This window comes from Magnolia sinica, chromosome 2 (genome assembly GCF_029962835.1).
Source record: "Magnolia sinica isolate HGM2019 chromosome 2, MsV1, whole genome shotgun sequence".
NCBI classification, from domain to species: domain Eukaryota; kingdom Viridiplantae; phylum Streptophyta; class Magnoliopsida; order Magnoliales; family Magnoliaceae; genus Magnolia; species Magnolia sinica.
Genome location: NC_080574.1, coordinates 28,282,595 through 28,294,536, shown reverse-complemented (window position 1 = coordinate 28,294,536; position 11,942 = coordinate 28,282,595). Strand labels below are relative to the sequence as shown.

Genomic DNA, 11,942 nt, shown 5'->3' with positions numbered 1-11,942 from the left:
TCGAAGGACTTCTGACTTTTCAACGCTTTCCTCTCTTTCTCTCTCTTTATATATATATAAAACGAAAACGGAATTCCTTTCTCATCTCCTTTGGACGAGCGAAGGCGAAGATCGGTCGTTTCTTGCCTTCCTCGCTCCATTTTCTTCCATTCCGAAACTACCCTTGAAAGCGAAGAAAAAAAAAAAAAGCAACCATGAACGAGAAGGCGCACGTCACCAAAGAGCTCAATGCCAAACACACCAAGGTCCTTATTTTCTACCCCTCATTTCTCCTTCATTTACCCATCCCTTCCCACCACCTTTTCCATCGTTTTGGTATTTTCGTAATTTATTTGCCACTCATGACCTTTTTCCAATGAAAATTCCGATATTGGTGAATTGGTAAAACTGAATTTTTCTCTAACCTTCCAATGAAAACCCGAATTACTGAATTTTTCGCGTTGTTAGGAGTTTTGAAGATTTCTAGTGTTTGGCAATGGCAGATTGGATATTTTCAGCTAATTGTTGGGTTATATAGTATTTATGAATTCTTTAATGGATGAAATGGATAGATGGGGTGCATTTAGAATTTGAAACTCTGTTTTCTCTGTTTCGATTTTACAATGTGGAACTTGTTACAAGATCCTGGTTGTTCATCAGGTGGGCCCCAGTATGCCTTTGCCATGGCCCAAAAGTCATCAGGTGGGTGGTACACCTTGTACGGAAAGAAACATGGAAGGTTAGTGAAATGAGCGTGGTCCGCATCCTATGTACATGTGTTAGCCACCTGATGACTGGATTGGCCTGGTTTTTGGGTCATGGCACATTAATGGTGGGGTCCACCTGATGAACAGCCTGGATTGGGTTCAATGTGTACGGATGAAAATAGGAAGGTTGGAGGAAATGACCGTGTTCCACTGCGATGTACACATGTCATCCGCCTGATGAATGGACCGGCCTGGTTTCTGCGCCATAGCACATAAACAGTGGGGCCTACCTGATGAACAGTCCAGATCGGGTCCAATCTGTAGGAAAGAAAAATTAGAAGGTTAGAGAAAACGACTGCGGTCAACATCCAATATATAGATGTCACCCACCTGAGTGGACCAGCCTGGTTTTTGCACCATAAATGGTGGGGCCCATCTGATGAAAAGTCCAGATCGGGTCCAATATGTAGGAACGAAAAATAGGAGGGTTGGAGAAAATGACAGTGGTCCACATCCAATGTACACATGTCACCCACCTGATGGCTGGACTGGCCTGGTTTTTGGGCAATGGCACATAAATGGTGGGGCCCACCTGATGAACAGAGTGGATCTCGGACACAGTAGCAAGAGTAGGATTCAACATCCTACTATGATGAGTTTCTAGATCTCTCAATGTTGGCTTGCATTTTGCAATTTTAATTCCAAAGCTCCATTTCTGCACTTATTGAATTTGATTTCTTCATTGTGCTAGTAACATCCGTTGGATTGCTTCAGCAGAACTACCCCCAGAGTCTGCTTTATAAACAAACACAGCTTCTTTGATTATATAATCAACAGATTGTTGTCCTGTCCCGATTACTGAATCAGAAATGGAAGAGTTGATTTAGTGGCTCAGATTAGTTCACCACTTTGGCTTGTATGAATTACTAGAACATACAATGGACAGGTCTGACTGAGCTGGTTGTACCTTAAATCTTGTATAAATGCATGTCTGCTGTTTTAGAATGCTTGTACTCTGTACAACATAGCTTTAAAATTTCTGCTTTTCATGCATTTACCTCACCTTTTCACTAGCTCTGATTGTTAAGCTCTCTTTGGTCCTCATTTTAGCTTAGTTGCAGCTTTTTATTTTTTTTTCATTTCTGGGTAAGTGTAGTTTGGCAGTCCAGATAATCTCTCATGGTTTGAAATGTTGTTGTGTGCAGATATTGGAGGGTCTTATGAGGTTGCCAGAAAATAGGGTGTGTGCTGATTGTAGTAACAAGTATGTAAATCAGTTGACATTCCTGTTTGGATGGTTAAAGCAAATTTCAATATTAGCTGTTATTTCATGTTTTGAAACATTTTTTTTCCCACGAGTATTGTATTTTATATGGACAAATCATGCCAGTATCTGTTTGATTAGCGATCGAATGGTGACTATTTGTGTTACCCCTGTCTGATTCAAGAATAGATTTGTAAAGGTTATAAATATCTTGATTCTACATGCAGGTTTAGAGTGCATTTGGTTGCACCAAAGATCATGAAATTTCATGATTAATTAGCTTGGTGCAAAATATCATGAAATTTCTTGATATTTGGTGAAACCAAACGCACCGTGACTGCTGGAAATTTTTACATTGAAGGCTGACCGTTACGATTGGATTTTTTATTTTTTTTTTCTTTTTTTCTTTTCTTTCTTACATTGAAGGCTGATCCTTAGGATTAGATTTAAAAATAAAATAAGTATTTGGTTCTAGAGAGTTCTTGTGATTTTCTCCAATTTCTCTATTTTCTTCTCATCTTAAAGGTGTGATAAAAATAGAACAAGAACTTATCTGTTTTGAAGTTTTAATAGTCTTCACGAGATGGGTATTTTGTCTGCGTATATTATTTTTTGAAGCTAATGTTTGAAACGATTGTCCCTGCAACTGCATATAGCTTTGGGATTTTGTATTGGCACCCCCTGCAGTTTTCTCATGTTTCTTTTCATCGCTATGGAGTTTCAAGTCAATTACTGTGGAATTACCCCTCTTTTGATTCTCTTTAAAAATAAATAATAATAAAAATCTTTACTGCAGGGCCCCACGATGGGCAAGCGTGAACCTAGGGATCTTTATTTGCATGCAATGTTCTGGTATACATCGCAGTCTTGGAGTGCATATATCCAAGGTATAAACTCTTTAGCTCATGTTCTCCTTCTTTAAGTTCTTTCAACACTACACTATCAACGAATGGGATAGTCATTCCCAGTGTGGAAATATAATGGGTGTAGAACCTTAAAAAGTTCAAGCAGTGCCTGTTATTGATTATTTTCAATACAAGTCAGATTATTTCTTTCTACTCTGATCGGTCTTCTTATTATCTGCCAAAAAGAATTTCCAAGGGTGTTGACTTTATCTGATCTGGAAACGTCAGATCCTTCATTATAGCTTTGTGGGCTATGAAATAATTAATTCACAATGGCGACAAATCCATTGGTTGTGCTTGCTTGCATATTAGTCATCTGGGTTCTGTATTGATTCGGTCTACTGAACTGCTAGCTGTAAGGAGAGGAGGTATGGCTCATGGAGGACTACATGATCAATAGGATCCCAGTTTTTCTAGGACACCTGAATATGTGGATCTATCTCCATTATCTAGCCCTGGATCTTGACATTTCTCTAGCCACTGCAAACATTGGAAGTCTTGATGTTCCTCCATTGATGTATACTCTTTCCCTTGAGGGTTTCCAAAAGAGGTCTACCTATTGCCAACCGTTTTCAACTTGTGTATCATTTGAGCATCATTCGTCTTTTGGCAATTTGCAAATACTGAAATTCATGATATTTTTTAGCGACAGTTTTTTTTTCAATGGCAAGAAAGTCAAGAACGCTCATGTGGTTGCTTTCTGTTTTTGTCCCGTTTCATAGTCTGTTTCTTGAATAATAGATTACAATCTTAATATACCATGCAGGTCCGGTCTGCTACATTAGATACATGGTTGCCAGAGCAGGTTGCCTTGATGCAATGTAAGAATACATCTGATTCTTTTCTTGAATTTTACTAATCAAAATGTTATTTGCTTCTATTCCACTTTGAGAAAGCTGTCTTTCCTAGCTTGGCGCAATCAAATTTTAAGCTGTGCACCTTCTGTGTAGCCATGGGTAATGTGAAGTCCAACAGCTATTGGGAAGCAGAACTACTGCCAAATTCTGAAATAGTTGGGACTGAATGCTTCATCCGTGCAAAGTATGTTCTCGAAAGGATCTTGCACTTTCATTCTCAATTTATTAAATGTTGCTTGCTGCAACAGACACAGACGAGCATTGCTAAGCACTCAGGTGTGTGCATAGAGCTCATGTACAGGCAGTGGTGCGAGATTTGATCCATCCATAAGGTTGGTCCAACCTTCTACATATTTTCCAAAAATAAATCCGGTCCACTCAGCATGTCGGTCCCATACTGGAAACAGGATGGGTTAGAAAACTCTAGCCAAGTTTTTTTTTAATTTTTATAGCCATACATCTGTTTTGCAAAATGTGGCCCACCTGAGCAGTGGATCAACCTGATTCTTGGGCTGGGAAATCAATATAGTGGTGCCTTTCTCATGGATGGATTGGACCTCGGATCTATTGCGCCATGCTGACATGTGTGGTGTGTACATAAGCTTCATTGCACACACGTGTGCACTTAACAAAGCTCTTGTGTTATCCCTATCTAGCCTATCCAGATTATAGATCCTGAATGCTAATGTCCTGGGGCTCGATGCAATAAACTTTCATTTATGGCTCTGTAACTAGTTATGGAAGGCCGGAAACTTTATATTCCATGCTATATTCATCCTCACCATATTTTTCAGGTATGAGGAGAAAAGATGGGTCCCAAAGAAAGCAGCGCAGTCACCCCATAAATTAGGAGAAGAGTGGAGCTCCAATGACGAGTCAGGGTCAGGGCATTCTAACCACTCAAGGAAATCCTCTCTTGAGGCAGACATTCCTAGGCATTCTAACCACTCAAGGAAATCCTCTCTTGAGGTAGACGTTCCTGGTAGGCGCAGTACTGGGCATTCTAAGCACTCGAGGAAATCCTCTCTTGAGGCAGACATTCTTGGTAGGCTCAGTACTGGGCATTCTAACCACGCAAGGAAATTCTCTCTTGAGGCAATCCTTCCTGCTTGGGGTGGTAATGGGCATTCTAACCACTCAAAGAAATCCTCTCTTGAGGCAGAAATTCCTGGTAGGCGCAGTAATGGGCATTCTAATAACCATTCAAGGAAATCCTCTCATGAGGCAGACATTCCTGGTAGGCACAGTAATGGGCATTCTAATAACCATTCAAGGAAATCCTCTCTTGAGGCAGAGATTCCTACTATGTCCATGCCACAAGTGACCAATGCAAGAACTGACTCAAAATTTCATCAGGTAAATGTGATGGTTTTAGTGATTACTTACTGGGCATTGGTTAGTTTTATCACTTTCATACATACATACGTTTGTGTTACTCTTCCTGCTCTTTTATGATTATGATTATCATTAATTAGTTTTGTTTGGATTCCATGGTCATATATGCTGAGGAAGAAGAAAACTCTTTGGGCATTCTTACTATTTTAAAAGTATTTCTACAACAATTTTGCATCAAACGACTTGAGTTCCATTACCTGATCCAATACAACCTACCTTACAACTGAAGGGGTGTGCTCCAATGGTGTTCTGGTACACTCTAAGCTATAGTGGTACTGGGCATATGCGGAGCCCACATGATGCATGCATAAAATCTAACCTGTCCATCATATGCATCAGCGCATGTTAGCCCTAAGGCCCAAAAATCAGTTTGATCTTTGAATCAAGTGGGCCACACCACATGGAGCATGTTAAAGGGTAATATCCACCCTTGTTTTGGGTGGAGGTATCACTGTGTTGTGTATATGAACTCCAGTTCATTCATATTCTTCATGTGGTCTGGATGAAGGATTAGATTGAAAATCAAGCTGTTTTGAAATTCAGATGGACCCTTCTGTATATCAAGGGTGGGCGTCCCCTCTCACATTATTCTCTGTGTTATGGCCCGCTTGAATGTTTGATCAATTATTTTTGCCACCTGGGGGTAATATGTGTTAATGCATCTGGTGGATGGTTAGATGGCCTTCATACATCACGTGGGCCCCACATTTGTCCAGTATCATTGCAAGCTTATGGTGGTACTGGTACAACTGGTGCGCACCCCATAACTGCAATACCTTTCTAAGTATTGAAGAAGAATTTCTTTCTTTCTTAGGTTTGATTATGTTAGCCCTTGTTCGAAGCTAGGCCTCATTAGGATGCTCTAACTTGAGGGGGAGTGTTGAAAGGTTGATAGTTGCCCAAGTCCATGTAATAAGACCCTAAGCATCTCACACACACACACACACACACGCACTCTCTCTCTCTCTCTCTCTCTCTCTCTCTCTCTCTCTCTCTCTCACACACACACACACACACACACACACACACACACACACACACAATGTTTCTCTCTTCCATCTTTCTTCTTCTCATAGGCCCTCAAAATTAGCGCAATGTAGCCATTTAACACCAAGCGTATAAACACCTTAATCCTTCAGTTAGTTTAAAAAAAAAAAAGAGCATTTAAATACCTTAATCCTTTTGTTTGTTACAAAAACAAGCATATGAACACCTATGTCAATATATATCATGTCAACCATGACCATTTTATGCAAATTCTGGCTAAAATAAAAACAAACGTCATATGGTCATGCAGACTATCAAACCAAAACAAACATTATGAATGATAAAATGGATAATCAGAAGGATGAAGAGGTTAAGTTGGTGTATTTGATTTAATACATGCACCAAAAAGGTAAATTAAAATTGCATGAATCGTCATAGTAGTCCCTGAATCATGGAAATAATTTCTCTCAATGCCTCATAAGAAACCTGAAACTCGAAAGATTTTTTAGAAGCAATTACCTGAAATGATTCATGCCTTTACAGGGTTCCTCAGATATGAAGGTGCCAAATCTCTTGCCCCCAGGGCATCCACCACAGACAATGGAGTCCGTATTGAAAACTCCTATACCAAACGTTGATTTAACTGTTGATCTCATCGACTTGCTTTCTTCGGAAGCCCCAAAAGAGAATGTCACTGTATCATCTTCACTGGACAACTGGGCAAGATTTGAATGTACGCGTGATTATGATTTTTTCCTTATTTCTTGTCTAACTTAATTTTGGAACCCATCACCTTCCTACGTGTGCATATTGTTACATTGAAATCTGCAGCTGCAGGACCATGCACATCCCTAGAAGCTGTGGCTGTAAAATCAATCCCAAATGGGAATGGCACCAGTGCATCTTCTCCAATTGGAAATTCTTGGGCAAAATTCTAGTGTAAGCATCCAGCCGCATCACACTGCCTCATATGATGCTTCTCATTTTCCATTATTCTGGTCTATTTGTTTGTCCAAACTAGTTCTAAGAGCTGAATTTCTTCCTAATGCATACTCTAAAGTGGCAATCGGCAGCCGCAGACGGAGCAGCTTCTTCACTGAAAGCTGAACCTGTAAAATAAATCACAAGTTTGTCCATTGTCAAGGGTAGAAGATGCATTTGAAGATTCATGAGATAGCACAGCCAACCCACCAGCCCACAGTGAAGAAATGAAGGACATGAAGGATGACGATGTCATGAACCTCTTGAAAAAGGTGCATCTCTGTATTTCTTTGGATGTTCATATGATTTTAAAGCAATAGGAAGTATGTCCTTCAAAAGTGGGGTGGTTTTGGATCTTTTGTCTCCTTTAAAATGCTGTTGAGATTGACCTGCTTTCCTCAAACATTTCAGTGACTCGTGGTATTTGTATGCAGAACACATAAGTGAGGCATATGCTCATTTTCTCAAATTGCTGCTTTATTTTCTTATTCATTGAAGAATCATCAGAGCTAATGCAATTGTGCATGAAACAGTTTACAACTGATGCTTATTGTAGTCCAAACCAAAGCCAGAATGTCCATTTTATATCAATTGATGACTGGTTGTTAATGCAACAGTAGCATATTGTTAATGGTACAACATCAACCAATCAGGCTTTGTTGGACTCGCTGCTTATGAAGAAGATAATATAAGATAGGATATAGGCCATGTATTCACCATAGTTCTAAAATTTGGTGACTCGACTTGAAACTCAGCTGAGTCAACTCGATTTAGTGGGATTTGTGTCAAGTCACTAAGAAACTTGCTGGCAAGCGAGACACGGTTCTGACTTGCCAAGATTCGTTGAGTCGATTTCCCAATTGACTCTACACAACTTTGCGTGACTCGTACTGAGTCACTCATCGAGTCAAATGGACTTTTAGTAAAAAAAAAATCAAAGCATGCGTCTCACCTTGCCATGCATTGTTTTCATGACAGATGAAGCTGTTATTTATACTCATACCTTCCATATGTTATTAATTTCATCATGTCTCGTTTGGTTATTAAATATTGAGTCGATTTGAGTCAGGTTGAGTTTTTGGGTTATCGAACTATGGTATCCAAAAGGAATTTATTTTGCTTATGTTCTGGAACATGTAGTCCACATGCATGTGACGCACTTGACAACCTGGAATGTGTGCAGGACATCTAAGCCATGCATAAGATGGACCCTGCCATGCAGATGATCTGGCACCAAAATGAGTCCCATCCACTCATTGGGCCAGCCGCCCATTTACAAAAGAATGGATGGATTCAAAAATTCATGCCAATCATCTACATTCAAGTGAAACGGGAGCCCGTGAACCTGATCTTTGTGCCACTTCATCTTCACAATGAAGTCCTTTATGCAGGGTTCTACACATTAGCTAGGTTGACACATGAGCTGTCTTTATTAAATAACTGCAAACAATGTTCAAATTGTTAATTTTTAGATTGGGGGCTTCGATTTTGAGATTTGGAGGAGATTGGCCGAGTTGCGGAAATTTTTTTTTTTAAAACAATCAAAATTCCACAATTTCTCGCAAATTGGTTGCAATCTTTGTATCTAAACATAAAATCAAACAAGTATGTAACCTGATCTAGTGATTCTTCTTTTGCTTTTGAATGTATTGCTTTTGTTTCCACATGTCTTCTTACATTTATAAATTATATGAATAGACTTTGAATTTATTTGCATCAATTCAATTAGAAAACGCATAGATTAGGATTCCATACAAATAAATAAATAAATTACGCGTACTTGTTTTTTTTGTAATGTTTTGATTTATAAGTGTATATTGATGTCTTTTTTAACAATCACTGAAGTTTCATTGAAAAATTTGACCAATTTCCCAATGTTTCCCCATGTTTCCAAAAGCAACGATACATTACGTGATACAACCGATATATCCCATGCAATAACCGATATGTATCCGTATCCCAAGGGTGTGATATGTAACACGATACCGATATTTCGAACACTGACTGCAAGTAGTGTTGGAGAACCGGCCCTGGAGAAGCACCTTAATTTGGATTGAAACGAACAGGAGAAAACGAAAAATCCAAGCAACTACATAGAGAACCCACGATTTTTACGTGGAAAACCGCTGCGGGAAAAAAACCACGACACAAAGCGACGATCAATCTACTATTTGGAGGAGATTATAAGGATGGAGAGAACTTACAGCAAAAAAACCATAGTTCTCTCCCCTTGGAGGCTCTTAAAATGCCAAAAAACAACAAAAAAATCGTAACTCTCTCTTAACCCTAACATAACTTACCTTAAAAGCCACCATTTCAAGAGGGAAATGTCAAAAATACCCCTCCAAGAGTCCACTAACACTTGGGCCTTATTAGCATGTGAAACATGGGTTGTACGGGCTCATAAAAGTGAATACCCATAGTGATTTTGGTGCCACAATTTTAACAATCTCTACCTTGATAGTAAAATCACTTCCTTGCCTTGCCAATCTTCTTCTAAGCATTATCATCATCGCTTCATGCACACTCTGTCTTTTTGCCTTTCTTGCCAAGCCTAGAGAAGTCGAGCAAAACTTGAACTTCTCTATAGGAACGACCTTCATAAGTAGGTCCGTCGGATTCTCACTGGTGTGAATCTTCTCAAGAGTAATATATCCTTCTAGCATCTGCTAGATAAAGTGATGACAAACATCAATGTGCTTAGTTTGGGAATGATATATTGAGTTCTTCGCCAAATTAATTGCGCTTTCGCTATCACAATGCATAGGCACGACTTTCTACTAAAGCCTCAACTCATTCATCATCCATTTTCAACCAAATAGCTTCCTTGAATGCCTCCGTCACCGCCATTTATTCAACTTTGGTAGTGGAAAGTGCAACCCCATATTGAAGCTTAGACATCCAACTAATAGTTCTACGTGGTAGCATAAATGAGTAACCGAAAGTAGACCTTTTATTGTCCACATTCCCTGCATAATCCGAATCAATATAGCTTTTGAGTCTCTCCTCTAAATCTTTGAAGCACAAGTCCGTCATACCATATATATACCGAAGTAACCATTTCACCGCTTCTCAATGTTGCTTGCCGGGATTTGACATGTATATGCTCACAACACCCAACTGCATGTGAAATATTTGGTCTCGCATAGACAGGGTATTGAAAATCGGTTACGTTTCGGCTGTAATGGCCGATACATAATGGTAACGGTTGATATCGTTACGCGTCACGGGGTCGTAACGGCCACCCCCTCTTTTTGGTGCCCGTAACGGGTGCGGCCCTTCTTCTTCTTCTTCTCTCTCTCTCTCTCTCTCTCTCTCTCTCTCTCTTTCTCTCCTTTTTCATTTCGGTATCGGAAAAAGGAATGGACAGTGTGGCCACGCACTTCAAATTTCTTTTTTAACATGTTCTGCGGTGCACGCTCAATGGTGCACTTGCATTGTTTTGTTACATGGGCCCCACCTTGATTCATGTGTAGTATATCCATGCCGTCCACTATAATGTTTATTTTCCATCGAACCTGTTGATAAGGTCGCATAGACTTTGACCTTGATGAAGGGAGAACACAAATAGTAGCTTGATGCAAAAAAAAAAATGTCTTAAGAAAATTTTAATGGTGGGAGTTAAATCCTTATTTTGTGGTTCACCTAAGATTTGGATTAGCCTCATTTTTTGGACTAAGCCCTAAAATAAGTTGGCAAAAAGGATGGCCCATATGGATATACAACAAATGCATTGAGGTGGGCCCCACTTTTAAAGGGATACTCACTAGTGGTCCACCGAAGATTTAGATATACCTGAATTTTTGGACCATGCCTTAAAATGAGTTAGCAAAACAGATTGATGGCATTGATATACAAATACATCGAGGTGGCTTGCCTGGCCCACTAGTGGTCCACCTAAGATCTGGATTTATCTTTTTTTTTTTTTTTTTAAACAATGCCCTTAAATGAGTGGCCAAAACGGATGGATGACATGGATATATAATACATAATCAAGTGGACCCTAGTACATGGCCCTAAAAATTTATACATGACGTATATGTTAACTCAACATTAACCAATTAAATTTTGGGACCATTATTGCTAAGTCACAATCCCAAAATTAAATAACTCCTACAATTTTCACAATTAGTTTGCGGACACTTGTTTTTTTGGATTAAGACCATTTGATATTTTTCATTTTTCACTGTCTAATAAATGTCCACCAATCCATTAGTGGGATAAGTGCCAATAGATTGCATTAATTTGAGGCTAGTTTGGGGTATCAAATGGTCCCCAAACCAGCCCCAAATCGACAACACTATTTACCTCAATTTAATTTTAAATTTTTTAAAGATTTATGAGGGAAAATGATATCAAATTGTTAGGTGTATGAATTACATAATAGGATACAAAAGCCTCCATACTCTATATATTGAAATAAAATGCACGTGAGTCACGAAGTATGCAATGCACTAATACTATAAATAAAAGGAAAACTTGAAAATATAAGATGTTTTGGTATTACATTCATTATAGTCAATTTATATAGATATTATATAGTTAGAAAACTAAATATAAAAGCTTTGCAATTAATTCCAGGTTGCCAGGTTCATAAATCCATCAGACAACCCGATATAGCATTCTCACTAAAGAGTAGACTGTTACACCATCATAAACATGTTCCAAATTATAAATGAATGCATATTTAGAATATTTAGAAAATTCCGGATTTAATGAATATTTTCCATAGTTTTTTGACAAAAAAAAATTGCACCGTTACACACCCCGTATCAGTCGATACGAGGCGTATCTGTATCGGTAACAGTGGGCACCATTACACCCACCGATACTGTTACGGAACACCTTGCGTACAGACCATGACATA

General features: G+C 39.0%; 1 protein-coding gene across 5 annotated transcripts in view; it reads left to right on the top strand.

Annotated features, from left to right (window-relative positions):
- Window positions 1-11,942, top strand: part of LOC131236818 (ADP-ribosylation factor GTPase-activating protein effector protein 2-like) — a 28,536-nt gene continuing 16,594 nt past the window's right edge. For 3 of the 5 annotated variants that reach the window (XM_058234282.1, XM_058234281.1, XM_058234280.1), the window contains exons 1-9: window positions 1-245; window positions 1,892-1,950; window positions 2,747-2,837; window positions 3,622-3,676; window positions 3,806-3,896; window positions 4,507-5,068; window positions 6,638-6,827; window positions 6,926-7,033; window positions 7,155-7,347. In XM_058234282.1, coding sequence (XP_058090265.1) covers window positions 195-245; window positions 1,892-1,950; window positions 2,747-2,837; window positions 3,622-3,676; window positions 3,806-3,896; window positions 4,507-5,068; window positions 6,638-6,827; window positions 6,926-7,032 — 1,206 coding nt within the window. In that variant the 5' untranslated portion in view covers window positions 1-194 and the 3' untranslated portion in view covers window position 7,033; window positions 7,155-7,347. The remainder of the gene's footprint in view (window positions 246-1,891; window positions 1,951-2,746; window positions 2,838-3,621; window positions 3,677-3,805; window positions 3,897-4,506; window positions 5,069-6,637; window positions 6,828-6,925; window positions 7,034-7,154; window positions 7,348-11,942) is intronic. The other 2 variants (XM_058234283.1, XM_058234284.1) reach the window with 2 other exon arrangements.